This window comes from Ischnura elegans, chromosome 7 (genome assembly GCF_921293095.1).
Source record: "Ischnura elegans chromosome 7, ioIscEleg1.1, whole genome shotgun sequence".
Classification (NCBI taxonomy): Eukaryota; Metazoa; Arthropoda; class Insecta; order Odonata; family Coenagrionidae; genus Ischnura; species Ischnura elegans.
In genome coordinates, this window is record NC_060252.1 from 68475523 (window position 1) to 68500784 (window position 25262).

General features: G+C 37.7%; 1 protein-coding gene across 10 annotated transcripts in view; it reads left to right on the plus strand.

The window, feature by feature from the left end:
- LOC124162480 overlaps nt 1–25262 on the plus strand; it is a 401724-nt gene that overhangs the window by 329585 nt on the left and 46877 nt on the right. For 8 of the 10 annotated variants that reach the window (XM_046539032.1, XM_046539030.1, XM_046539029.1 and 5 more), the window contains 2 exons: nt 21697–21811; nt 23717–23728. In XM_046539032.1, coding sequence (XP_046394988.1) covers nt 21697–21811; nt 23717–23728 — 127 coding nt within the window. Of the gene's footprint in view, nt 1–1441; nt 2742–21696; nt 21812–23716; nt 23729–25262 lie in introns of those variants that run through there. The other 2 variants (XM_046539034.1, XM_046539025.1) reach the window with 2 other exon arrangements.

Consider the following 25262-nt stretch of genomic DNA (forward strand, 5'->3'; position numbering starts at 1 on the left):
TTCCCCTTAATGGACATTTCCTTGGTTGACTATGCATTAAATTCTTTACTTAGTTTTTTAAATAAGGCGATGTCAAGAATATTTTCCCATTGCACATGAGGATCAATTTACTTTAGTAAATGAGGATCGGGTGCGGAGAATTTTCTAAGATGCATTATTTTCTTGGATCAAATTACTATAAGATCATCGAGTGTATGTGAAAGTCAATTTGATGATCAATGATAAGGGAACCGAAATCTATGATTTTGACAGAATAGGTTGTTGTTTTTCTACTTCATTTTACCTTTTATCCGTTCTGTATAAAAAAAGACGGGAACAATTTTTGGATATTTTCAAATATTTCATTGCAAGTTTGAATTAGCGTGCAATATTTGAGCTGCACAAAATGAGCAGAAAGTATACATTTAAAAAAAGTTTTTGGAGCCCAAAAATAAAAAAAAATAAAACATGTGTTCTAGTAATGAAAAAATCCTGATATATTACCTCGCCTAATTAGTAGTCACGACCGTGTTGACAGTTGACAAGGTATATCATTGGCAGTATTATACCATTGTTTGGTTCCATTAACTCCACCATATCAGTCCTGATCCAGGATCAGTACGTGCCATTTCTCGCTTCTAATATCAACATCTGTCACAACCTCAAACATGAAACATCTTGAAAACTGAATGAACCTTTCAACAATCCTACGATATATTTGACGCAGCTCTCCACTCAATTCCCTTATCAGCTAATCTTTACACAGTTACGTGATCCATCTCTTTCAGATCCTTTTTTTCCATTTATTTTTTCGAGATCTTCCTTTCCCGTTCTTGTCATCTACTTGTCCCTCAACGATTGTTTTCATGAAGCTATCATGTCTCAAGATATGGCCTATAAAGTTGTTTCCTCAATGTTTCCATGAGACTTCTCTTCTCTCCCACTCTTCTTAGGACAATCCTCATTTCAAACTCGGTCGATCCATTTGATCCTCATCATTCGTCTCTATCACCACATATCGAAGGCCTCTACCCATGATTTCTCCGCAGCTGCTATCGCTCTTGGCTCACTTCAAATGATTATAGGTCGAGTATGATGGTATGAAAATCCTGGAAACTACCTATTCCCCGCTCTATCTCGAGAGCTGTATCCCTAAGCGATAGGGGGGGACGCCCATCCCTAGCGCTCTTCGTTATTCATTTCCTTCTCCTCCCAGCTTCCCTTCGCTACCAGGGCTGGACCCGGCAGGCTCGCGCCCAGGCTGCAAGCCGACCAATCCCGTCTTCCCGGCCGGGTCACGTGCTCTCCCCCACACCCCTATCACCCTTCCCCTCCTGCCCCCACCCCCTCCGCCATTCCTCCCTCCGTTCCCTCCCCTCCCATGGACCAAACCAAAATGCGGGGGGTGGGGGAAGAGTAGGGGAGGAAGCGGCGTCCCCGAACGCACTCTGACGGCCAGTCTCCTTAGTTACAAAGTGAAGCTGGTTTTGCGTCGACGGAGCCAGTGGTTGCGCCTAGCACTTAAACGTCAAGAAGAGCCAAGCGGCCCGCCCTAGTCGACAATTGTGTAGTCTCTAACAGTGCGGTTCGAAAGGAAGGTCCGGAAGATTGTGCTTGGCCCTCGACGCTTGTCCCAGGGCCCTGGAAGTGTTCGCGACCAGTGCTTGCCCCGTTCCTCGCAGTTCCTCGCCACAGTTCGTTCGGGGGCGTGTAGGGCTACCTCATAGTTATCCTACAACCCACATCTCCCGATACCTTTCTTCTCCGACCCAGAGCCCGGGGAAGGCCCCCGCCTCGTATTCGTCGGGTGTTGTCGAGGGCTAGAGAGAGAGAGAGCGACTGGGGGCGGCGATATAACGATTGGGAAAGGGGACACTCGGAGGCAGGCGGCTGGGGCTTGGAAACCCACCTCCCCCGCCTCCTTCGGCCCCCTCTCTCGCCCCCTGCCCCTCTTTCTCTCTCTCCCCCTCGCCCCCGATCTCTATTCGGGGACTCCCGCAAAACCCTCCACCCCCCCTCTCGTGAATACCTCCCAACCGCCCCCACACGTATAACAAAGTGACTACCTTGCCGCCGACACAGAACCACCTCATAGTCTGCACGGTGCACTGATAGTGTTGGGAACGAGAGGAGGTTCGTTCGAGGAAAAAAAAATTTTTTTGAGAGGGCCTTCTCGCCTCCATCCCCTCTCCTAGCTCGCACCCTCCCCCCTCGCGGGGGACGGGCCCTGAAAAAAGTTTCACGAAGCGGCACATAGTTTGGGGTAAAGTTTCGGAGTTCGCCGCCGACTCGTCCGCTTGTGTTGTTGAGAAATTTCCGGGGACGGATTCTTTAAGCGGAGAGGCGGCGGCGTCCGAGGACGCCTCCTCCGTCTGGTACGGTCGGGTCCGGCTCTTCAACCCCGGGCCGCACCCCAAGCCCTCGCGGGTCCTTATCCTAGAGGACGCCCGCCCCCCGGCCCCCGGAGGCGGCGGAAGGCCCGAAGGCGGCAAGATTGGAGGCAAGAAGAAGAAGATGGTAGGAGGCGGAGGCGGGGAGGTTAGGGTCGCGACGGTGGAGTTGGAGGCGGAGGGCGTCGGGGGCAGCGGAGGCAGCCTCTCGGAGGCGGCCACCCTGCCCGTGGGGCGGGCGCATGGCAGGGGAGGCGGCGGTGGCGGAGTGTGCGCCGGAGGCGGTGGGGTGGAAGACCTGGCCTCCCCCGAGAAGAACAATATGGCTAACAAGCGAATGGAGGCCAGGAAGGAGATGCCGGCGCGAAAGAGGTGGGACCATTGGAATTCGCCAGCGGCTGACTGCCCGATAGCTCTCTTCTGTCTTCCTTTCTCTCTAGCCATGCACCTATTCTCTTTCCTCTGTAGTGTTGTGGACGCTGTAGTGGCACTTCGCCTCCTCACGGCTGGACCGGCTTACCTCCTCACAAAATAACAATACGCTTACTAATAAAAATACCTTGTGTACAACGTCTTCTTGTTTTTTCTAAGATATTTCGTTATTTTAATACAAATTAATATTTAGATATCGTTTCTTTTGCCATAGATCTCTTATTTATTACAACGACTATCAAGGCTATAATTTTAACATCGGACTAGTATTACCACGAAAATTCGCTAGCGGCTGCCTGTCCGATAGTTCTCTTATTTCTTCCTTTCTCTCTAGCTGTGCACCTCTTCTATTTCTTCTGCAGTGTTGTGGACGTTGTAGTGGCACTTTGCCTCCTCACGGCTGAACCAGTTTACCTCCTCCCAGAATACAATTCGTTTACTAATAAATATACCTTTTATACAACATCTTCTTTTTTCTCTAAGATTAGTAGTTGATATTTTCATACAAATTAATATTTGAATGACATTTTTTCGCCAGCGATCGCGTTACTATTACAACCAATATCAGAGATATAATTTTACCATCGGATGTAGTGAATTTAATATATCCTCTCACAATCAATTTATTCAAAAAGTATTATGTATTTTACACCCTGGTCACGTTTACTGTTCCGAACCCGGGGCTCAAATTATAGTCCTGTTGATGATTGAGATAAAAAGCGAAACGATAGCTAAAGAAATGTTTGTTAATTATTTGTTTGTAAAACAATTAACGATCAGCCTCCATGAAAACAAGAAGGCATAACAAAAGAGCCAGTGGTTGAGATATAACCTATCACCTTGCAAATAACATCAAGCTTTAATGACGTATCGCTTCTACCTAGCTATAACGATCAATTGATCTGTTTGGAAGTGATACATAATGTTGACATTTCGATGGCTAACCCTACCGTCATCCTCATGTTAATTGTCCGGACAGGAAGGAGTCCGGAATGTAAAAATCAGTTTGTGGTTTATGATCATTATGGTGAATGATGATGAATGCTGACCTTTACTCGGATTTATAAATACTGCTTCACTCTCAGTTGAGATGTTTCTTTCCTAAGTGAACGCATCACTCCCGCTCGATTTGTTTTTCGTGACTTGTTGCTTGTTTATTACGTATTTTATTTTCTTGAAAGAGTATGGGTACATAAATAAGACCCCATCCATATTTTCCTATATTCAAATTTGGAAAGTCTCCTCAGTATTTTCTCATTCTAAATATGTATGTATTCATTGGGAAATTTCTTTTGGCTACCGAAAGTTACAACATAATAATGTAGGTTTCAAAAGAGTAACTCGTCTCGACATAATCCGACCGGTGTAAAAGAAGTGATGCGTCCTCTAAAGATAACGAGGAAGTCGAACATCGAAGCGCTGTTATTCCCCAGACTAAGGTGGTGGCAGCTTGTCAAATTTAGGCGCAAACTTTCTTCTATTATTTTATCAGCGATTGCTTTGTATTAGACTGACACATGCTTCCTAACGGGTTGGGGCATTCATACCAGCCGGATAATTTTATCTAATAATGATCGCTAGTCAGCATTCCTTCGCTTTTGCTGCTTACCGGCATTTTTTCGCGTGAGGGTAATGTACTCAACAGGAAATAACTGCTGTAGCTCCAATTCAAGCAATAAAAAGAATTGCTGTAAACTTTTCTACTTTGGCATGAAAGCCTTACTCTGGTGTAAAGCCCAAAAGCTTTCCTGAAAACTGAGTCCTATGCACTAGTCCCTCTAGGTCTCACTAACATGAAACCTAAGCCTGAAAGCTCATATTGGTGAGGTATTTTTTTTCCTTGCAGCTCACTGTAAACATGACCAGATTGAGCTCTGTTCTCGTTTTTCGCGCGAAATTCGTTACCTAAAATCCTCGTATGTACATATATTCAAAGATGTTTGATTAACCTTTGGCACTTACTCAATGGCCTTTTTCCTATTTCATTGTGGCCTTTTGACCCTTCAGCCTTTCATCCCACGCACTTTTCTTCCACCTTATAACCTTAGCTATGACCCTTCGTTCGTAAACTCATCATTATAACGGAGAGCCGTGAAAGTCAGCTTGAGTATTGGTACGGACTGAAATTAAACGTTAGGATTCCCCGTCATACCTCCTTAAATGCGTGAAATATAATTTTCCCAATGTTTTAAACATCCTTGTTTGTTATCCCACGTATTCATTTTTTTATTAGAAACGAAACCTTTTTCAGTGTTCGATTGCGAAGAGTGAGCACGTTTTGTACTTGATTTTCTTGTACTTCTCTTCAATTTGTATTATTTTAAGCCTTCATGTTTTTTTTGTCATGGTGTGTAAATACTTTTCCGCTGCGATTGTTGAGTGTCTTGAAAATGTCAGCAGAAGAAATACGTTAAATGTTCTTATTGTGTGTACAGACTTGGTTATTAATGATGACATGTGCCCTTCGGTGGCCCATTTTTGGTGTTTTTTATATTGTTAAAAATGTAGTACATAAATTTTCACGTAATTGCATAATTTTTGGGTTGAAGATCCATTGTTAAATTGCGATGCTAAAGTCCTTTTATTGATTGCCTATTTTTGTATGATCATCTTTTTTTTGAGGAAACCATTGAAAACAGAGAGAAATTAACAACATAAAATTTATTTTTTATAAAATATTTTATCAATTAGCTTTAGGTACCTTTTTCCTAAACTATGTTAGAAGTTTTGCAGCCCTAGAATATTCTATTTTCTATCACTGCCACAATTTTTATTCACATTAGCGTTCTAATTGAATCATTAACTTGAATGGATAGTGTACATAGCTTGCGTTTATTAGTTTTACGTTTGAATTACCTTAGTCACTTGGACAAGAGCCTTTTTCCTGTCACAGTGTTACCTTTTGACCCTTTAGTCTTTCGTCCCACAAATTTTTCCGAATCCTTATGACCTTAGCGATGACCCTTCATGTATGCACCATTAGAGTTGGTAGCCATGAAATTCAGGTTGCGTATTTGGTACGGACTGAAACTAATCGTTAGGATTCTCTCGACCGTCCGATCTCCTTAACCCTGAAGCCATAGTTCGTCTTAGTGCCAAGCCCCGTGAAAAAATTAGTGAAGAATTTTTGGAAGCCTGAATTAGAGCGCTTGGCCATGAAAATAAAAACAGCTCTCTCAAATGTCTTCCTTGAAACAGAAGTTTCTTGACGCAGCGTGGCAGAACGTTGAGGGAAGGGAGTGAATTAGGACGGGAAGACCTCATTTCATAGTAAACGGTGATCTCATTCATCCGAGCTAAGTTTATTTATTTGTAGAACTGATGGGATGCTTCAATTTTTTTATAAATTACAGTTACACTTTTTTCGCTGTATGTCAATATGTCTTTGGTATTTCTTGTTTACCCAGATTGATTACATTCTAACATCCTTTACGAGCTCTAATTGTATTTCAAATACAAAGGTTTTCAAGGCTCGAATTCAAAGGGACTATTTCCCTTGCCTCCTCCACTGATCTGAAACGTAATTTTTTTATATTCCCCGTTTATTCGAGACATAAAAATCAATTTTATTCATTGTTTTACTTTTTGGTTGAGTGGACGTTTCAAGGTTACGTAAAACTCGAATTTTAATATTTTAAACTACTGATTTTCATGCCATACCTTTCATTCACGTACATTCGAATGGATTACTTTGATATTCAAACAAATAAAAAGCAATCATTCTTGATACGTTTCGATTCACAGATTTCTTCGTGGTTTCCTTTCAAAACTGGCTTCATTGTTCATCAAAGAAAGAGCAGGCTTATGAAAGAGTGGGATCCCTCATTCGCTTTTGCCGCTTAAAAAAATCAGTAAAAAGCATTGAAAACTTGCTCTGAATGTTTTTCTTAACTTCCATATGCGTAATTAATTAAAATTATCCTTCATTTTCTTGCATGTTGTCCTTGTAAAGTATATTCTTCCTTCAAAAGTATTCCTCATTTTCTCTTTGATAATTCTTTTAAATAGACAAATCGTTTAGAAAAAGTTTCTGCGTGAGCACAATGATAATGATGGACACTAAATTGTGGATTAAAAACTGGATTCTTAATTCAGAATTTCATGAAATTAGGTTTTACGTATGTATCCCATTAGGTTTATTTTCATGCAATCCGTTTGTCTAAAACATGTAAATTTCCTCGTTTTCTCCTACTCCAATGAGGTGTGGTTTATCTTTTCACGCCTGGTGTGATAAACACACCGCGCTTCATACCTTAGGCTATCTCGGTATTATGTTATAAAAGTTAAAAGGGTGGTGAGAATAATTGTGCGTCACTTTAACATATCCTCTACATTCAGCTTTGAATGCGCGGGGTGACCGAAAGTCGGACTCCACTATACCCTGCCTCTTCCGCCGCTAGCTGTACTGCCACGTTATTTTTATGCGAAGCTGTGAAAGTGGTTCGTTAGCTCATCCTTTTCCCTCACTCCTCCTCCACGGCGACTCGCGGAGCGCAAAAACAAAAAAAAACTCATCGAGAAGCGCAATGATTCCGCGCTCGCTGCGCGACACCACACTCCGTTCTCTCTAATGATCGAAACATACATTGACGTCATCCTGTCTGTAGCACTCGACTCTGCTCTGCCCCCGAGTTGATTGCAACCCTCACGACGTGAATGTCTGTTTGGTTGCATACGCGGTGTTTTGCTGGGGCTAATTCACACATATGTTCATAGCCTAAGCCGTATCTACTTTTACCTTTGTGAAACCCCTCTCAAGCGCCTGGTAGTGGATGTTATTAATAAAGTTATGCGAATTAGAATGGGAAAAAATTTTGAGCATTCTGGAGCTCTTTTGTGTTCAGCTAGCATTTTCCTTGGGAGTGTTGCTCGATGATGTAATGTATTCTTCTTTTTTTATTTATTATTTTAAGCCAAGATGCATGAAGTCGATCTAAAATGTTGTTCTTCGAGTCAAGCTATACTATTTTAGCACTCTGCTATCCTTCGATTTAGTCAATTTGCGTTTGTTTCACGACGTTTTAGATATTTGTAATTCTTGCAATGTTGACGGATACCTTAAAAACATTTTTATGTGTTATTTCCAATTGCTATCAGACACGGATAGGGATCTTTAAAATTCCCCTGCCACCGTATCTTTTCCAAACCCTGTTTCATCGGTATTAGTGTATGTTTATTATTAGCGGATTTCATGAGCAATGCATAAAAATAAACAGAGAAATCCTTGACGAAGGTGAATAAATGTAATCAAACATCGGTCTTATTTTGAAATGAAGGATTAATATTTAAACTGACCAACCCCTCAGAAATAACATAGCTAAGTAAAAAATGATTGATATAAGAATATAATATTATTGTATCATTTCATATGTAATTGTTGTGTCGTATCTTATTATATTTATGTTTCATATTATGTTATTCTGCCGCATTCACTTAAGTAATCCTATTGCTATATCCGAGAGAACATATCCGTTCGTATTCGTGAGAACTTGCATGTAGCCAGAATATAGTTGCTTGGTTGTTCGGATGAATATAAGCCAGCACGTCATCCTCATGCTTTGGGGATTACGAGTATTTATTTCCTGGTGTTCCCCGCTTGTGTTTCGCGGCTGAAACTTTTCGGTCGCGGAGGAGGAGTAATTCTGGCAGAGGGCCAATTAAGACTCACGCCTGGCGCCGTTTATTCCTCCGCGTCCTATCGCGAAAAACTACCATCCATGCGGATGCGTTAAAATGTTTGGGAACGCTCCCTTTTTAATGGGCAGTTTCATGACTAGAATTTTGCATTAATATCCGTAAAAAGATTAATGTAAGGTTAAGTTAACTCATGTTAAGTCAGGGCATCCTTTTGATGTGTTGTTTTTTAATTTGAACGAATAGAAATATATTTCGGGAAGGCGAGTAGAGCCCGCCTCTCCCCTCCACTAGATACGAGAAATATGAAGAAAAGCTTGATTCATATTATTCCGTAAACTTCAGATCAGTCAATTTAAGCTAGTTTTATTTTTAGTTTACTAATCAAAATTGACAGCTAATCATGAGTTGCATCAGCTTAGTTACCATCTATAAGCAATACAAAAAGTTATGTCAAAATGTTTGTCTCTTCTTTTTCGTTATCTATGTCTTAATTTGTTTGCTTTTTTCATTTTATTACTTTAAAAGTCAATGTTGTAACTCTTTATTTTAATTAATATTGAAATTAAGTACTCGTTTTCATATCAAGCCTTCACGAAGGTGTAAAAATAAACCGAAACACCGGCAAAAATTGCATTTTAATTTTTTCAAGTCCTACACTCCAAAGATTCAAATTTATTTTGAAATATTTAATGATCGGGGTCTTAATTAGCGCAATTATTCACATGCCAGGGAAAATTCCGTTAATACGATATCACTCGCATATATAATGCAAGTTATTATGGCGTTTACTTATTTAAAACGAGTTAACCGAACCATATATTAAGCTTTACTCCCCCCACTGGTTTCGATATCGTCTTGAATTATTGGTAAGAATATCTAGCTGCAGTACGCACAAATGATAGGGAGAAGCGAACCTGCGGTGCCGAAAATCCCCCAAATAACATGCCAAATATTCCTGAAGTGGCCTGACAGGCCAATTTGTCTCACATCGGTGAGGTTACACTCTGCATTAAAGTCAATCCAATGATAAGGGTTGCTAATCCCATAGCTAATTTAAGGTAGACCTATAGCCTACCGGAAATGAACTACATACTCCACTGTTTATTATTAATCACCTTCATGACGTAATTTACCTTGCGGCCTCTCCTTTCGAAGAATAGGAGCAAAAATAACTTCTCCAACCGTCTGCTTTGACAGCTTTATCTCTATGCGTAGAAAACGTATTAGTTTATAATCTTCCCATTAATGTACAGAGTTAAAGAACTAAACTGATGAATGAACTAAATTAATGTCCTAATGCAATTACATTGAGACAATTTTATTTTTATAATAAATGGCATCCTTCTTTTTACACTTTTTTTCTAATGAATTAAAATACATATCCAAAGAAAGTCAGGTTAAAGCAAAAAACATGGGAATATTCTCATTAAAGTTATGCCTGATAAGTTGTAATTTTCATGCATTTTCCATTGCAGACTTTTAAAGGTAAAAAATAAATACATAACATGTATTTACTTATCGGAACATATGTGGCTCCGTAGGTCGAGTGTTAGGCCCACCTACCAATCCCGGATGAAGCATTCGGGAATGATATCTTGTCCGGGTCAAATCTTGCTTCTCAATTTTATCCACTTTCCGATTAGCTATCGAGCTGACCTTTCAGGATAATTCAGAACCAGATGACAATTCAATATTCTAACAATTTTTTTATTATGACTTTAACTGTATTCCGATTGTTATTCAGACTTTAAAATTAAATATATAGATTATTCCAAAAATATGGCCACCAAAATCCTATGATGGCGCTGCGTTCATTTAATGGAACGAGAATGGTAGAGAGTCATGACATTTGTTGACACATAACATGAAATTTGTTTACGAATTGAGTGTTGTAGTGGAACATGCGCCCAACGGTAGTCGTTGTATAGGAAGTAAATAATTTAGAGACTATGTCGGGCTCGTAGGAAATCTTTTGTAATCCTTTTAGTTTGTGATAAAAACGTTGTTTTTTATTAAAATTTATTTGTATTTTGTATCATAAAATAATATTTATTATCAACTTTTTTAAATCACTGTTTGAATCACGAAGTTGAATATGTACCATATTTTTGTTTAAAATATTACGCTGTCATTTTATATAATTTTTTATGCATTTCTTATTTTTATTGTAGAAGGAAATCGGCCGAAGACTTAAAGAGAAACTCGAGTAAAAGGGGCTTTTTGACGGGGTGTGTGTTGATCATTAGGGCAACTGAGCAACATAGTTGATGTAAAGCGTCAGAAAAAATAGCCAAGAACGTACCGTGGACGGTGGAGTTGTGTGGTATAGAAATATAGACTATAAGAAAGGAGGATAAAAACCAGATGTAGTATTTTGCGTTGTGAGTGTTCAGGAGTATGGATAAAGCTCCATAGACCTAAAGAAATGAAAGAAAAACTGGAAGGCTCTCCACTTCGTGCAGGTTGGGAGAGAAAACTTTTGAAAATAGAATACGAATTAAGTTTTCATAGTTATGACGCGAGTGGAGAATAGAGTATGAGTAATTGAGGTAGTTCTAAGGGTAAGTGAATTTTAAAACAAGTTTTTTTAATGAAGTGAAGGCATGACGTATACGGAACTAAAGATAAAGAACAAAAGGGGTTTGTGAGAGAATAATAGGTAGCAGTCGTTGAACCGTCGTGGAATTTATGTTTTTTATGAGATTTTCTAAACGTGCTTATTTGTCTATGGCAAATTTAACCAGAATATTGTTTTCATGATATTGTTTTTCGTCTTTGCCATATTCTTCGGAGAAGACTTTCATGTTGACATGGCACTCCAGTGCCTTTAACGCCAATTATATAACTATATTTTTTGGGTGTGTTTATTTGCGTGTGTGAACAATGAGTGTGCTTTTTCTTTAAAGAATGGTATTCAGGCTATTATGTTCCTGAATGAGAGAATAAAGGTATTCCTCTACCCCGTTGTTGTAAAGGTGGCTCCGCTCCCTTCCGAGTCTGAGAAGCGACATTCCCTCAGATCTCATTTCCGAGTCTTTTTTTCCTCTTTCTGTTTAAAAACAAACCTTTTTCTCCCTCCTAAGGCCTCGCCTTGTTTTTAGCCTTTACGCCTCTTGCGGTCTTTCTGTGCTTTTGCGGTCCCGAGCGCAATCCTCGCCTTCCGCTATATACCCGACTTTCTTTGCCTCCTAAAACCCTTGTTTTTATTTCCACGTCGCATACAACGTAACCCTCGACCCTTTGCATGATTTCCGTATCCTGCCTTGCCGCATATCCCCTGGTTTGTCTCTTATTCAGTAATGGAAAAGTTTGCAACACTTTTTTTCTAAGGCCGGTAAAATTGGAAAGGCACGCCTTCGATTATCTAGAGAGGATCTCAACCAGTTCATCTTTCTTAAAAGTTTCAGTGAAGCGGGATGGCTCCAATCGGTGATCCCAAAACTTAAACGTGCGTGCATATGCAAGTATAAATTCAAGCACGTGTTCTGAGTAGATTTTGTCAACTACTTGAATGTATGTTTTGAGTGTTTAACAAATGAATAATGAAGGTGTTCTTGTGCAAAGATCTTTTTCAAGTAACGGTCGATTTTTTCGATTATTCGTGATTGTGGTTTAAATTTCGATTTTTGTTGCAAAGTCCTGCTTTTTATTTCGATAAAAATCGATTGCTCGAAAAATCGATTTCTACCGACATTTTTCAATCAATATTCTTATTCATCCCCTATCTCCTCTTTCTCTTGTTTACTCAGCAAGCCAAGTATTCATTCTCGTGGTTCATGTTTCACGCAAGGTAATTCATATTTAATCGGTTCAATTAATCGCTTTCACTCATGATGGTAATTAAGTAGTGACCCCCACAGTTTAGTTCTTTCAAAGGAAATGACCAGTAAGCCAGCTTCTGGCTTTCCGAAGCATTATACTTAACATAATCACGTAGGATTTTTTTTTCATGAGATGTACCTTCTGGGGTCATCATTTGCGTATGATCATAAAGAGACATCAACTGTTTTCCAGCCACCGGGTCGATAGCGCGGACTTCATTGGATGAGCGGAAACTGCTTTGAGTCGATTTATTGGTGTAACTTTATTTCTGCAGTTACTATTTAATTGTTTATTTTTCCTTTATATGTACAGGAAAAATTAATTACAAACAGTTTTGAGCCTCTAACATATCATCAGCGTTGGAAAAATGTCTACGTGTATTAAGAGCATATGGTTTCCTTGGTTACATTATCCTGTGCTATGATTACCCTTTACCGCTGAAGTAAGAGTGCGAGAGAAATCAGTAATCTAGTTAATTGGTTGGGAATCTCGCAATCTAGTAAATCATCATAAGACATAATGGCATTAGCTTTCATCAAAAATTTTACATATTATTTCAGTCCTCGGTGATGGAAGTATCGTATACCATGTTTTGCTAAGATTTTTCGGAATTACTGAAACTGTTGTGAGCTAATAGTTTCGAAATGCATATTAGACATGAAGATTAAATTGAAACGTTGGTACATGTCAGAATGATTTTCCGCTTTGATTAATGCTCACACTGTGCTTATAATTGGTATCAAATTGAAAATAAATACGGAATTTGGAATAAATTTTAAATAAATGTAACTTTTACCTCCAATGACTTGCTCGATTGTGAATAATTTACGATGATCCCTTTCATTAACTATGAATATTGTTTAAAAAATGGAGTAATCTATGGAGATTCTGGAGTAGTTGCGAAGCTTGACGGTAGCGTAGCGGAAGTAGAAATCACTCTGCTTCCTCGTAGTTCCTAGAGTGACAGTCTGTATGGAACTGGTCGATCCCTTTCGCCTCGTATACTCCTTGTTTCCTTTGTTTCCAGCAGAGGCGCTACGGGGCTGCCCTCGTATCTCGATCGCAGAGCGCGATGCTCATCTATTGTCTCCCCCTCCTCCTCTCACCTCAGACCTTCCTCCGGTCTCACGAGGGATCATCCTCAAAGTATATAAACCCTTGATTCCCCCACGCCGTACCCTTGACCCGTGAGACCCTTAAGGGGACAGCATCTCGACCGGTCCTTTTCTGGTCACAAATTGCTCGTAAAAAACTTTCGCTACTGTCTTGAAATTTTCAGGTTATATAAAATACGTCCTTGTCACACTTTCCTATATCTTTCCTATAGCTGGTGTAATGTTTTTATATTTTAGATACAAGCAAATGTAGAAAAGAAGGAAAGGTTAGATCATTCCGCTACCGATACAGCTTATCTTCTTTTATGTAAAGACAACTTTTTTTCGGAGAGAAATCGTGGAAGGACATATCTAAATGATCAACTAAAATATCGTATCGCCTATGAATTTTAATATAACAGCTTACTACACATGTTTGGATAGTTACACAACTATCATCAGGTCCTTATTTTATCGTCGTTACACAACGGTACTTCCACTGCACAAACGCTCAACAATCATCCGCCAAATCAAATCCGCTCATCTGGTACTACAAGGGCTACTAGATGAGCGGTATTTTTGATTCGGTAGGCGATTTTTGAGCATTTTTGCAGTGGAGGTGTAGACAATCCATCGTTACAACGACGTAACACAATCGTCATCAGTACCTGATTATAATTATGTAACAATCATAACACATGTAGGAAGCTGTTATAATGAAATTTGTGGGCAATGCGATATCCTAGTTGATGATTATTCTTTTATGTAGCTTAACAAACGTAAAGGTGATATCTTTTATGTCTCGAGTGTAAATTTTTTACCTGACGTGAAAAGAAATAATTTTATCACTTTATATCATGCAAGAAGATTTTCGCGTCATAAAACTACAAAAAAAATTGCTGCAACTTTCATTCCTATCGCATGATAATTTCTGTTATCTTAATTGTGAACTTTTGATGTTCCTTGTAAAATCGCGGTGCTTAACGCAAGAGTTTGAATAGCCAATGTTTTATGCAGATATTAGTATTTCCATAATCAGACAGGCATTAGCTTCGGATTCTATTGAAATATTTCTATTTTTTATCTCATTTTTAAAAATCATTGTGAGGAAATGTAATTTTTATGCCAAGATTTGTGCCTTTGGCATGTAAGTGCGGGAAAAAATCCGCATTTTATTCGTATATTTTTTTAATAATAGCAGGTTTACATATATCACTTGTGCGACCGAATACGCAGATAGATCGTTCGTGATATTTCTTCATTCCTGTATTTATTGGTATACTGCCTTGATTTTATAATTTAAGTGGTTCTTTTAAATTTTAGGGGAGAGAAATTGGCCGCGGGCTGGGCGAAAGACCCAAAACCAAATTACACTGCTACAAGGTCGGTGGAGTTAATTGAGAAGGGGATATTTCAATAATTTTGCCAAAATGTAAATTACCCTAAAATCTAAATCAAAATGCGCTAGGTATTCAAGTCTTTTGGAAAGTGTTCAAAGTTATTAGATGCGAGTTATATGTAAGATCAACGAGTGTTTTTTGCATTAAAATTAATAAGTGTGACCACGGATGGGGTGTATATATACTGGTCAAATTTCGAAGAACGGCAATCGAAAGATCTCCTGAGGATGATCAGCAAATCGCTACTCGAAACGTCGGTAGACATGGAAAAAATCAACCGATGGAAAACCCGAGAAACTTTTCTGCACCTGATACGCCGGGAAAACCTAAGCTCTAACAAGTGTTACAATTGATTAGGAATAACAGTCACATCATTTGATCATTTGAGAATTAAAATGGTTTAATGGTCATATTCCTTGCGAACTTCAATGGTTTCGAGAGACTAAATTTATGTAATCATGGTTCTACAGATGTCATGCACGTAGTATGTAAATTCACGTTGAACATTAAATTTTGAAGACGTGCTTTACAGCCAAAGGTTGACCGGGGCGTTATGCTTGGGTATTTAGGGTACCATTTGCCTGCAGGGTCTTAAGATCGTATTTCTATCTACCAAATATGCCAAATAAATTTTTAAATGAATAATGCACGATTTTGTTGGTATTAATTAATTAATTAATCAATTAATAAATATACAATCGTACGTCCATTATTAGTCATTCTTTTCGTGATAATTGCTTTACTGTAACGTTCAAAGTGAAATATTGTACTGCTTTTAACGCTTATCTGTTGTCACGTCAATAAACCGCAAACCCTACGTTTTTGACCAATTATAACGTTATGCAATTAGGTTTCCTCACTGCTAAGATATTAGATCATATTTTTAGACCCCAATTACCTACTATAATTTGTTTTTAAACGTATATAAAGCGTTAATAATCATTTTATCTTCCAATTTTAGAATAATTGTACCAGGTTTCCAGGCGTATGGGACCGAATTCTCTAATTTATTGCAAAGCGTTTACGGCGTAAATGGTTTGCAAAAAAGAAGTTGGCTCTAGTGAGCAGTCTTTTATTGGTTTTCGTCAGAGAAATATTCCCTGCGGGAAGTTGGGTGGTGGCCCCACGAAAATTTATTGGAAGGAGCTATATCGTTTGGGCGAAATTCTCCGGCCGGAAATTGCCAAGACGCCGATACTAGTGAGTTGGTATTTCGGGGAGAATTTTGTGGTTTTCAAGGGTGGGCGGAATTTTAACCGCGCCCTTTTTGCTCGAATTTGCTCTCGTGCGATCTCGCCAAGGAAATGGCCTCAAATTTAATTACCTGGGTCACGGTCGCGGCCCATATTTGCTCAAGCGTTCTCTGGCTGCATCAAAGACATACTTCCGAAATAAACTCAATTCCTTTTTCATAGACTTATTCCGAGGCCGGTTTGAACTCCCTCCGGTCGTTTTTCAAGTTTTCAATGTTGTACGGAGGAGGCAATTAATATTTTAAAATGTTCGCATTGTATGTTCTCGTTAAACTTGACACGAGAGTTTTGGCTATTACAGGCTTTGAAAACAGTTTTTAAAAACATTTCAAAACCTGCTGTAATTTGATTATTCAAACATGGATACCTTCCTTCAGTTAAATATTGAAGTGGTTGACCATTGTCACATTTTGTCCCATATTGAATATAATTTCGTGAATGATTTTGAGGTTTATACCGAGTTTTATACGCCTTTTTTTTACTGTCGCGCATAAAAACTCTTGGTAATCTTTTTGATTTGGTAACCGGTTCACATATCTCAGTTCCTTTATATTTAATATGAGAGGTTGAGAAGCCAAGGCCTGCAAGTGATTTTTTTCTTGACAGAGTTAGGTAAAGTTAATTATTAGAATGAATACACAAAAACTTGGTTGCCAAGGGATACGAGTGAGTCTCTGTTCTGTGCTGACATCGAGTGGAAAAACAAATGCACTACTAAAAATTAATTGATCTCGTTTGTTTTCTCTAGCTAATTTCTATACCTAACTCAGTATGGAGGAAAGAAATCACTTGTACCCCTTCTCTTCTCAGTCACTCATATGATTCAGTCAACTAGTAAATGACTTTACAGTGTACGGTGTGAAGATGTAAATTCAGCGTCAAATTGTGGTGAGGGTCATGATCTGGGTCCAGGGAATATGGAATACCCCCTGGAAGAAAGGGGCTTTATTAATAGTAGATACTGCTAAGCTAGGTGATAAATAAAACGCAAACTTCCCTCACGTTTGGGACTTGAATTCATGCCATCGCGTATGCAATCCTTTTCTCCTTAACAAGGATACAAAAACTATTAAACGAATTAAAAGTTTTTTAAATTAGTAAAATTGGGGGGTCATGACCCCTGTAACCTATCCCCTCCGCGAAATCCGCCCCTTGACGGTATGTTTATTTCCTTAATTTGACCATAAATTTTGGTAAATTTGTTATCAAAACAGAGGCTCAGTGTGCATAGTAAGCGGTAACCTTTACGCGAGTATTTTTGAAACTTAATTTTTTTTCCATTTTGGCCAAATTCCAATCCTCTTCGGGGTATGCGAGACATACTTAAACTTCCTCTGTTTCCGGAAGTGACGTCAGCTTTTTTTTCGTGGGGAACTTCACGACCAAAACATGACGTAGTATGGCTGATATTGCTGAAGGCGTAATACGTAGTTGTAACGGCCTTACTTAATAAACATGGCGAACCCGGCCCAAACCTATGACCGTATTATTTGTTCTTAAAATATTATTTTAACAATCTAAGCTACATTTTTAGGTCGACCATGTTTTTAAAAACGCAATACACTTATAGAATAGAAAAATTATCGCCTCGCATATAAAAAATATCACCTTAGTTTTGACTCGTATGTTTACATGGTGTGCGCTTGAGATTTCAAATTTTCGACTAGATATATGATACTTTCGTTGGATATTATGCTTTTATTTTTGTTCGTGCCCATCTGATACTTTAAAATAGTGCTTCAAAAATGCCTCTTTCAGTATTTCTGCTTTTTTAATGAATGAAGAATGTATACAACGTTACGCACCACATCAAAATTGAAGCTTTTCGTAGACACTTTTCATCCTCCATCACCCTGACTAATCAATTCCTCCAGCCTTGCTATAGACGCAATGATTCTCTAAGTAACGTGTAAATGTAACGAGTCGGTCATTCATGTGCTAATAAGCTATTTTTCATTCGTGCAATTTATGCATACCCTTCAGCAGAACGCATCAAGAAGTTATTTGTTTTGTTTTGTAGTTCGTAGACGACCGCATTACTGTACAAGCGCTTCGGTCGTACTTGCTTACGGTGTGATTTGCTAGTACACCTCGAAGATATACTTATGAAAATAATAATCATAATGTTTTTTACGGGTGTTTACCCATTTTACAAAATATTTGGGTTCATAAAAAAATATTATAATATATATATGCTACTTTATAAAATTCTTACTCAGAAGGGATATTTTTCAGATAAATAAACAATATCTTAGCAAAATAACGATTGCAAAAGATTACAGAGGTAGGTCAGTAAAAAAGCAACAGATGGTTAGACAGATTTATATGAAGTTACCAACATGTATCACGTAAACCATTGATCAATATGTAGCAGAATAAATGTACGAAATGTCAAAAAAGTATCGAAAGTTATAATCCAAACTTGAGTTAGTGCATGTATTGAGGTTAAATACTTGGAATTGGCAGTAGGCCTTTCTCAGCGCAAAATCTTCCGCACAATACTACCATTTATTTAATTATGGAAATAAGCGTGCATTGGCGCCATCTTACGAAACATATAGTTTATCTCGTGTCACCCAAAATGATAAACCTTTTACAGCATAACGTTATCGCGTAATCATTATTCACAACTATGACGCAAATTAAGGCATATTGTATCCGTGATTTCGTTGCCTCTTGACCAAGCAACTATTTCTCTTTGTAAAGTGCGGCTGTATGAACCATAAGTGACAAAACAACTCACTCGATATAAAACTTCTGTTTAACTTATAAATGTTTACACTCGTGACCTATAGTTTTAAGTAATTCCTGGTTATGTAAAGAAAGAAAGACTGCTTCTAATACTGGTTCCTCTTTACTTAGCTCTCCAAGCTATTTCTACGATACCTATATTTTTCAATAATTATTTTAAATAGAAACCTTTTCCAGACAAGTTTGACTTTTCCGAGGAGCTCACACGTTTTGATACGATTTGTGGACTCACATGTCAAATCCAATGGTGGTTCTGTTATTATACGTAAAATATAGGGATCGGGTTGGAGTGTTGGCTTCCCACCCGGCGGGCTCGGGTTAAAATCCCGGCAGTGGCAGAGAATTTTCAGAGACTGCCCGAACCCTGCTTGAGTGTTGTGTGGAGGACATTTCAAGCGCAACACTCCGTCCGTCGGATGGGACGTTAAGCCGTGGTCCCCTTGGCGCCTTTCGTTAAGAGCAGGCTAATGCCGACGCCGGGTTTCTCTCCACCCTTCCTTCCATACCCTACCCTCATGGCGCAAATGACCTGAGCTGTCGGTCGCCTCCTCCAAATACCATACTGTAAAATATATTTATATTCCGTGAGGTAGCATCTAATGGAAGAAATCGCGTCAAAATCGCATAATCATTATAAGCAAGGTGTTCCTTATCCTAGGAACACCTTGTTATAACCACCACAAATGAACTAAGGTGTTCCCAGTTTACTATTCCCAGCATACGACACCCCAACTCTTTTCAAAGTTCCTTACCCGAGACGAAAGCCATTTGGAATTGGAAACTATTATCATTAATTTTAGTGGGTACATTTTTAAAAAGAATAGGCATTCAGACGATGGGGAGAAGAAAATAGCATGGTTTTTCCGTCCTTTGGCGTAAAAGAGCAATTTTTTATTGTGTACAGCTTTTAGTGGGCTCCTTCATTAATATTTACCGTTTATTATTCGGATCAAATTTGGAAATTTTTCGAGAAATCTTACGCTTTCATGATTTAAATAATTTATATAAAAACATTTATTTATTCTAGGCAAACACTCTCTACCGAAAATGGACACTTTTTCTGTAAATTCTCTCTACTCGCAGCATATAAACCTTTGGTTCTTCACTAGCCTCTGCTCACCTGTACTTCTCCTCTAACGAAATAAGAACATTAGTAATTTTTTCTGATGTTGCAATTTAATTTGAATAACCATTGGCATTGAATGGTCGGTTCTATTTCAATTTTTGTATGGATTATTATTTTACGGAAATTATGATATCTTTTTTGTGAATATATGGTAGTTAATGATGCATTCTTAAATATCGAAATCTTCAAAGTAATGCTTAAATGGAGATAGCAGTTTTGAAAATAAATGGAAAATTTTCTATCGACCTTTTCTTACTCGACTTTGAGTAACTAAATGAGAATTAAAACTGTGCGTTGACTCTAAAGTCTTTGTCATCAAATGGAATCATTACTGTTCAGTTTGAATTTCTCGCGTTATTTGGAATTGTACTCACGTTTTTGGATGATTTATCGCTCTTAAAGGCATGTTATTTATTACCTTAAAATAAAACTGCAGTGGTATTGACTGAAGCTGACTATGATAACTGCTTCACATAGTCCAAAAGATTTTCTGCCATGATAAATTTTGATGCTAGTGGTAAACGTCACCTGATGAGGGCATTTTGAAACATAAGTTCACGAAATGTGAAAAAAATTAAATCAAAACTTTATTAGTATTAAAAAGTGAAATAATATGTATGCATAAGTTATTTACAAGTTTAAAAAAATTATTAGATTTTTTTTGTATTAATGTCGGTATCTATTTTTTGCGTTTATATGTCTCTATAAAGGATTGTAACAACTCTCAAGCATCTTAAAGCGCTAAGACGTAATTGATAATTCATATTTAGATTTTGATAAAAAAAAAATTCGTTTTGTTTTGTATTTCTTCCGTTATTTCATAGTTGTCGAGAGTCAAACTGCTCTTACATTTAAAAGTATGTAGATGGAAAAATCATTTTTGCTGACGTGGAGAAGTGTATTCGGTTTATCAATGGGCAGGATTTAAACCAAGCGACCATGATATCATACTCACGAGACCGAGCTTCTCGTCCTATGATATCAATTATGCGGTTTTATTAATTAATAACTTCTTCATATTTATAGTCCTACAGAATTTTACCTGCGCTTTTCCGCTAATCTTAGCTAAAAAAAAGTTGCATTTTAGCTATTCGTAAGTTTAGTTATTATTGCTATTTTGCTTATCCGGTCGTCTATCAACTGCCGAAGAAGCTCTCTGCGGTTTTTCGCTCATTAAACCGCTAATTTGGATGCGTTACGATCAGATTACGAATTAAGCTACTTTTTCATCGAGTAATAAGTATTAGTGACCATGAGAGAGGGATAATATTATTTTCGTCTCTTCTGTATGCAGATTGAAAATTTTATAGGTTTATTCTGTGGAGCAAGGTAGTCAAAATTTGATTACCATAAATATTCGTTGGTTATTTTTATTAGCCATGTTCATAGTGATTTCCAAACCTATGATCGATATATATCTAATTTTATTGACACATCACGCAGTTGTAATAAGCGGAATTCCGTTTAAGTTGTCAATAAAATGATGCCAATAATAGGTACTTTAAAAAGTATTTATTTGTGCATATTTGTCGAAAGAGTTCCCTATAGGTGTCTACTCCATTCATTTTCGCTATGGTAATGAGGTACTTGCCGGCATTTTAAAAGCTCACTTATGCCCTTCCTCTGCACTGTTATCATGCTCATTACTGTCACCTTATCCTTATATTCCATTAAGCTTGTCTTTTTTTTAAGTTTAATTTTACGTTTGTCATGTGCCTTGTGCTTGTATGCTGCGATAAAACTAGTGTATTTCATCGATAACCAGGTGTAAATCTCAGTTTGCTAATTCTCCTCTTCGTTTCCTCTTTTCAGGACGTCCCTGTTCATCATAATGAGCTTTATCTACGCCAAGCTTTTAGTGGTCATTTGCATAGCTTACGTGCTCTCCGAAGTGGTCACACACAATGTCCCGCTACACTATTACGAGGTAAGTGCTACCCGCTCTAGCTTGTATCGTCCTTTTTCCACACGGCCGTAAAAATCTCGGGAATGCCATTTCCCGGATGTTACAAGCGCGATGGGCCGCTGAAAATAGCGTTCTCATTGCGTGATTTTTCTCTCTCAGGTAAGATAACTGAAGTTGGTGCCCTCTTTGCGCAATATGGGTCACCCGATAAATTTAATCTTTGTCACTGGTGACGAAAACTTGAATTTTTCTGTGATTGTGTGGAATGTTCGCTGTAAAATGTGATGGGGAACCTAAAAAAAGGGCTTTTTTGCCTTCTTTCATGACATTTGAATTGATCTTCACATTTTCTCGCACTTTGTGTCCATTTACATCATTAGATTTTTTAAATCAGTGCTAAAAGTCAAAAATTTTAATTTATTTAACCCTTAAAATGGCTTTTCTATTCTTAACTTTCTTCTAAGCCTTGATCTTTGCATTACATGAAAAATATGGAGTTGTCTGAATCTGTGTTTTGAGATGAATTAGGATTTATGGAAGTCACAACAAATGATACACACTTCTCTTCAGTATTATCATGCTTCCTGTCTACTTTTGGGACCCTCACATTCATGCCTAAGTGATTTTCAAACGACGCTTTTATATTGAGCTGAATAATAATGTTTGCATGGCCTGCTTTCTGCGGAAACTTATTTTGTGAAATTAAATTCATAAGAGACAATTTAAAAGCCTTAACTAGAGAAGACACATAACTCCTGCTCGACCGATCTAATCTCTTAACTTATTACTTGTTTAATTATTTCGCTATCACCTTACAATTTTCAGGCCATTTTGAGCATACCTTAGCGTTTTCATTTTTGAAATATGAAAACAAATTTTCATAAGGGTCTGTTTTATTTGGGGGCGAATTAAGGTCGTTGTTTAGGTGAATTTGGGATATAATCATCACTTTTGTGGTATTCAATACCTCTCATCAATGATGCAATTTCTTAGGTCAGGGATCTACAAACTTTTCAATATAAGGGCCACATTATATATTTCCCACATGTATGCGGGCCGAAGGAATAAAAAATATAAAAATAAATCAGTGCCAGTAATTTTATTTCCTAAAAAATTAGAGTAGTATTAATATGGAAAATTTTAAAAATATCTTGCTGGAAAAAAATGAGGGTAAACTAAATAGATTTCCGCCTTTAGTTTATGCAACCAAATTAGTGTGACGAATGGTACTTCGTTTTGATTTCAAAATTTCATTTTAATCAGGTTCCAGATTAGATGAGCCTATTGTAAAACTTTTAAGTAAATACACAGGGATTTGTTTGGCGGGCCGGATGAAATAATGTGTCGGACCGGGTGTGGCCTGCGGGGCATAGTATGGAGACCTCTGTCTTAGGTCATTCAAAGATGGTGGAATGAAAACTTGCAATGGAGAGCCACCTGTAAAATTACCATCTTTTCATTTTTTCCAGAAATTATGGGGCACGGTCGCTCCCTTGCTCCTCCACCTCTCCTCCACTTCTTCTTCGTCTGCAGAGTTTTTAATAATTTTCTTGTTCTAATCCTCCAAATTTCCTTGTGCGATAAAAAGTTTGTAGTGAATGCTAGATCGTTTTAAGTTCTGGCTTTAGCCTTGGGACTTTACCTTTCAGGCTGAATTAATTTCCGCCGCCCTTAATTCTCCACTGGCTTTATTTTATTCTGAAAATTTCAAGGTGATAGCGTAAGCCTTAAATAATATATACGTTAGGAGAAAAAAAGGCACGATCGATCGAGTAGGAATGATGCGTCTTCTTAAGGTAATAGATTCTTCGCGCTCGCTTTGCCTGTCTCGATGATGTGACTGCATTCCTGTCCATAGATACTGATAATGCGTCTTTTCTTCTCATGCCTCCCTACGTGGAACCCAATTGGATCCAATCGTCGAAGTTCATATTGAACGTACGTTGAATAACGTCTGACTCTCAATTTCCTAAAAAAAACGGCTAGTCAGCCCTCCTGTTTTCTTTCTCTTCCAAACGTAGACCCAAATAAATTGAATATATGATCAATACGTATATCCCTGTCCTAATTTTCCATTATTCGAGAGACAATAGTGAAAGTGTAAGGAAAATAGTTTATTATTTTTTTTAGATGTATTTCCTCAAATTCAAACATTGGTATATACAAATCCCTCAACGGAATCAAAGTAAGTATGTAATGCATTAATTATGTTCAATTTATATTTTATTTACGGATATTTTTTTAAACCAGGGTGAGACAGTAATGGTGTGCAACATATTTTATTTTTTCTTTTGTTGGAAACCCAACTGAATAAATTTTTTTTCAAGCTCAAGTCTGCTATTTGCGAGACTAATAAAATTATATTGTTAATTCATTCTTAAAACTTGTCTACTCATTAGTAAAGAGGGAATATTGTCCTCAAGAGTGATTGAAACTTCGAGATCAAGTGGTTGCGGCAGTCTCATTGGCCTGAAGAGAAACATTTGGTCTAGTAAAAATTCTATCACGTTTCATACCTACCGATGCTACTAATAAATTCGGGTAAGATATATTGTAGGTGCGTGATTATATAGTTTTACGCGTGAATGATAAAGTTGGAGATATTTTCACGTTTCAAAGCAACGCAATGTGTGGTGCACACGATTGGAATGCTTTTAGGATAATTTTTTTTTAGGCGAAAATTTAAATTGGGAATCAGTATTTCTCGGAAGTGATAAAAGATTTCTTTCTTGAAAAAAAATCAATCTTGATAAAAGATTCGGCTCCTTTGTGAAGCATTTTTATCTCCTTAGCATCATTTTTTTCGAGCGAAAAAAATTGACCTTCTTAGAACTCTTATAAAATCTCTAATTTTTTATCGTGTTTTGCAGTCTTCAAGTCTGCTTTGGATTAAATTCAATTAAGTAGCATATTTAACGTCAGTTAAAATTATTCTATACATCGAAAAATTATTGTTGTGCGAACATTTGTGGAAGTTGCTAGGGATGACATTAACTTATGAGCATACAAATCTTGTATGCTCATAAGTCAATTGATGTATTGTGGTCTTAAAGAATTTTACAAACATATCGCTTTTCAAATTGGAAGTACAGGTTGATGTGAAAATATCTGTCTTCTCTATTTACTGTTCTATTGGACTTTTTTCTCACTCACTCGCGCAACTAACATATGTAGAATCCTGAAAACGTCGATTCTTCTTTAAATTGTTGCAACCATTATCGGTTTCCCCAATGTCTTTTACCCTATAGAATATTCCCTGTTATCCATTCATTTTTAAATTGAATTTATGTAATACTTATAGCAAAGTTTATCAAACAGTTTAAGAGTAAATAAATATTCAATTAGAAGATAGTCCTTATTTCAATGAACCAAACCATCTTATAGTGTCGGAGTATAATATTTTTGTTATATCCATTATGATTTTTTGAATTAGATTTAAGATCCATTATAATGTTAAAACTTCTCATTTTTT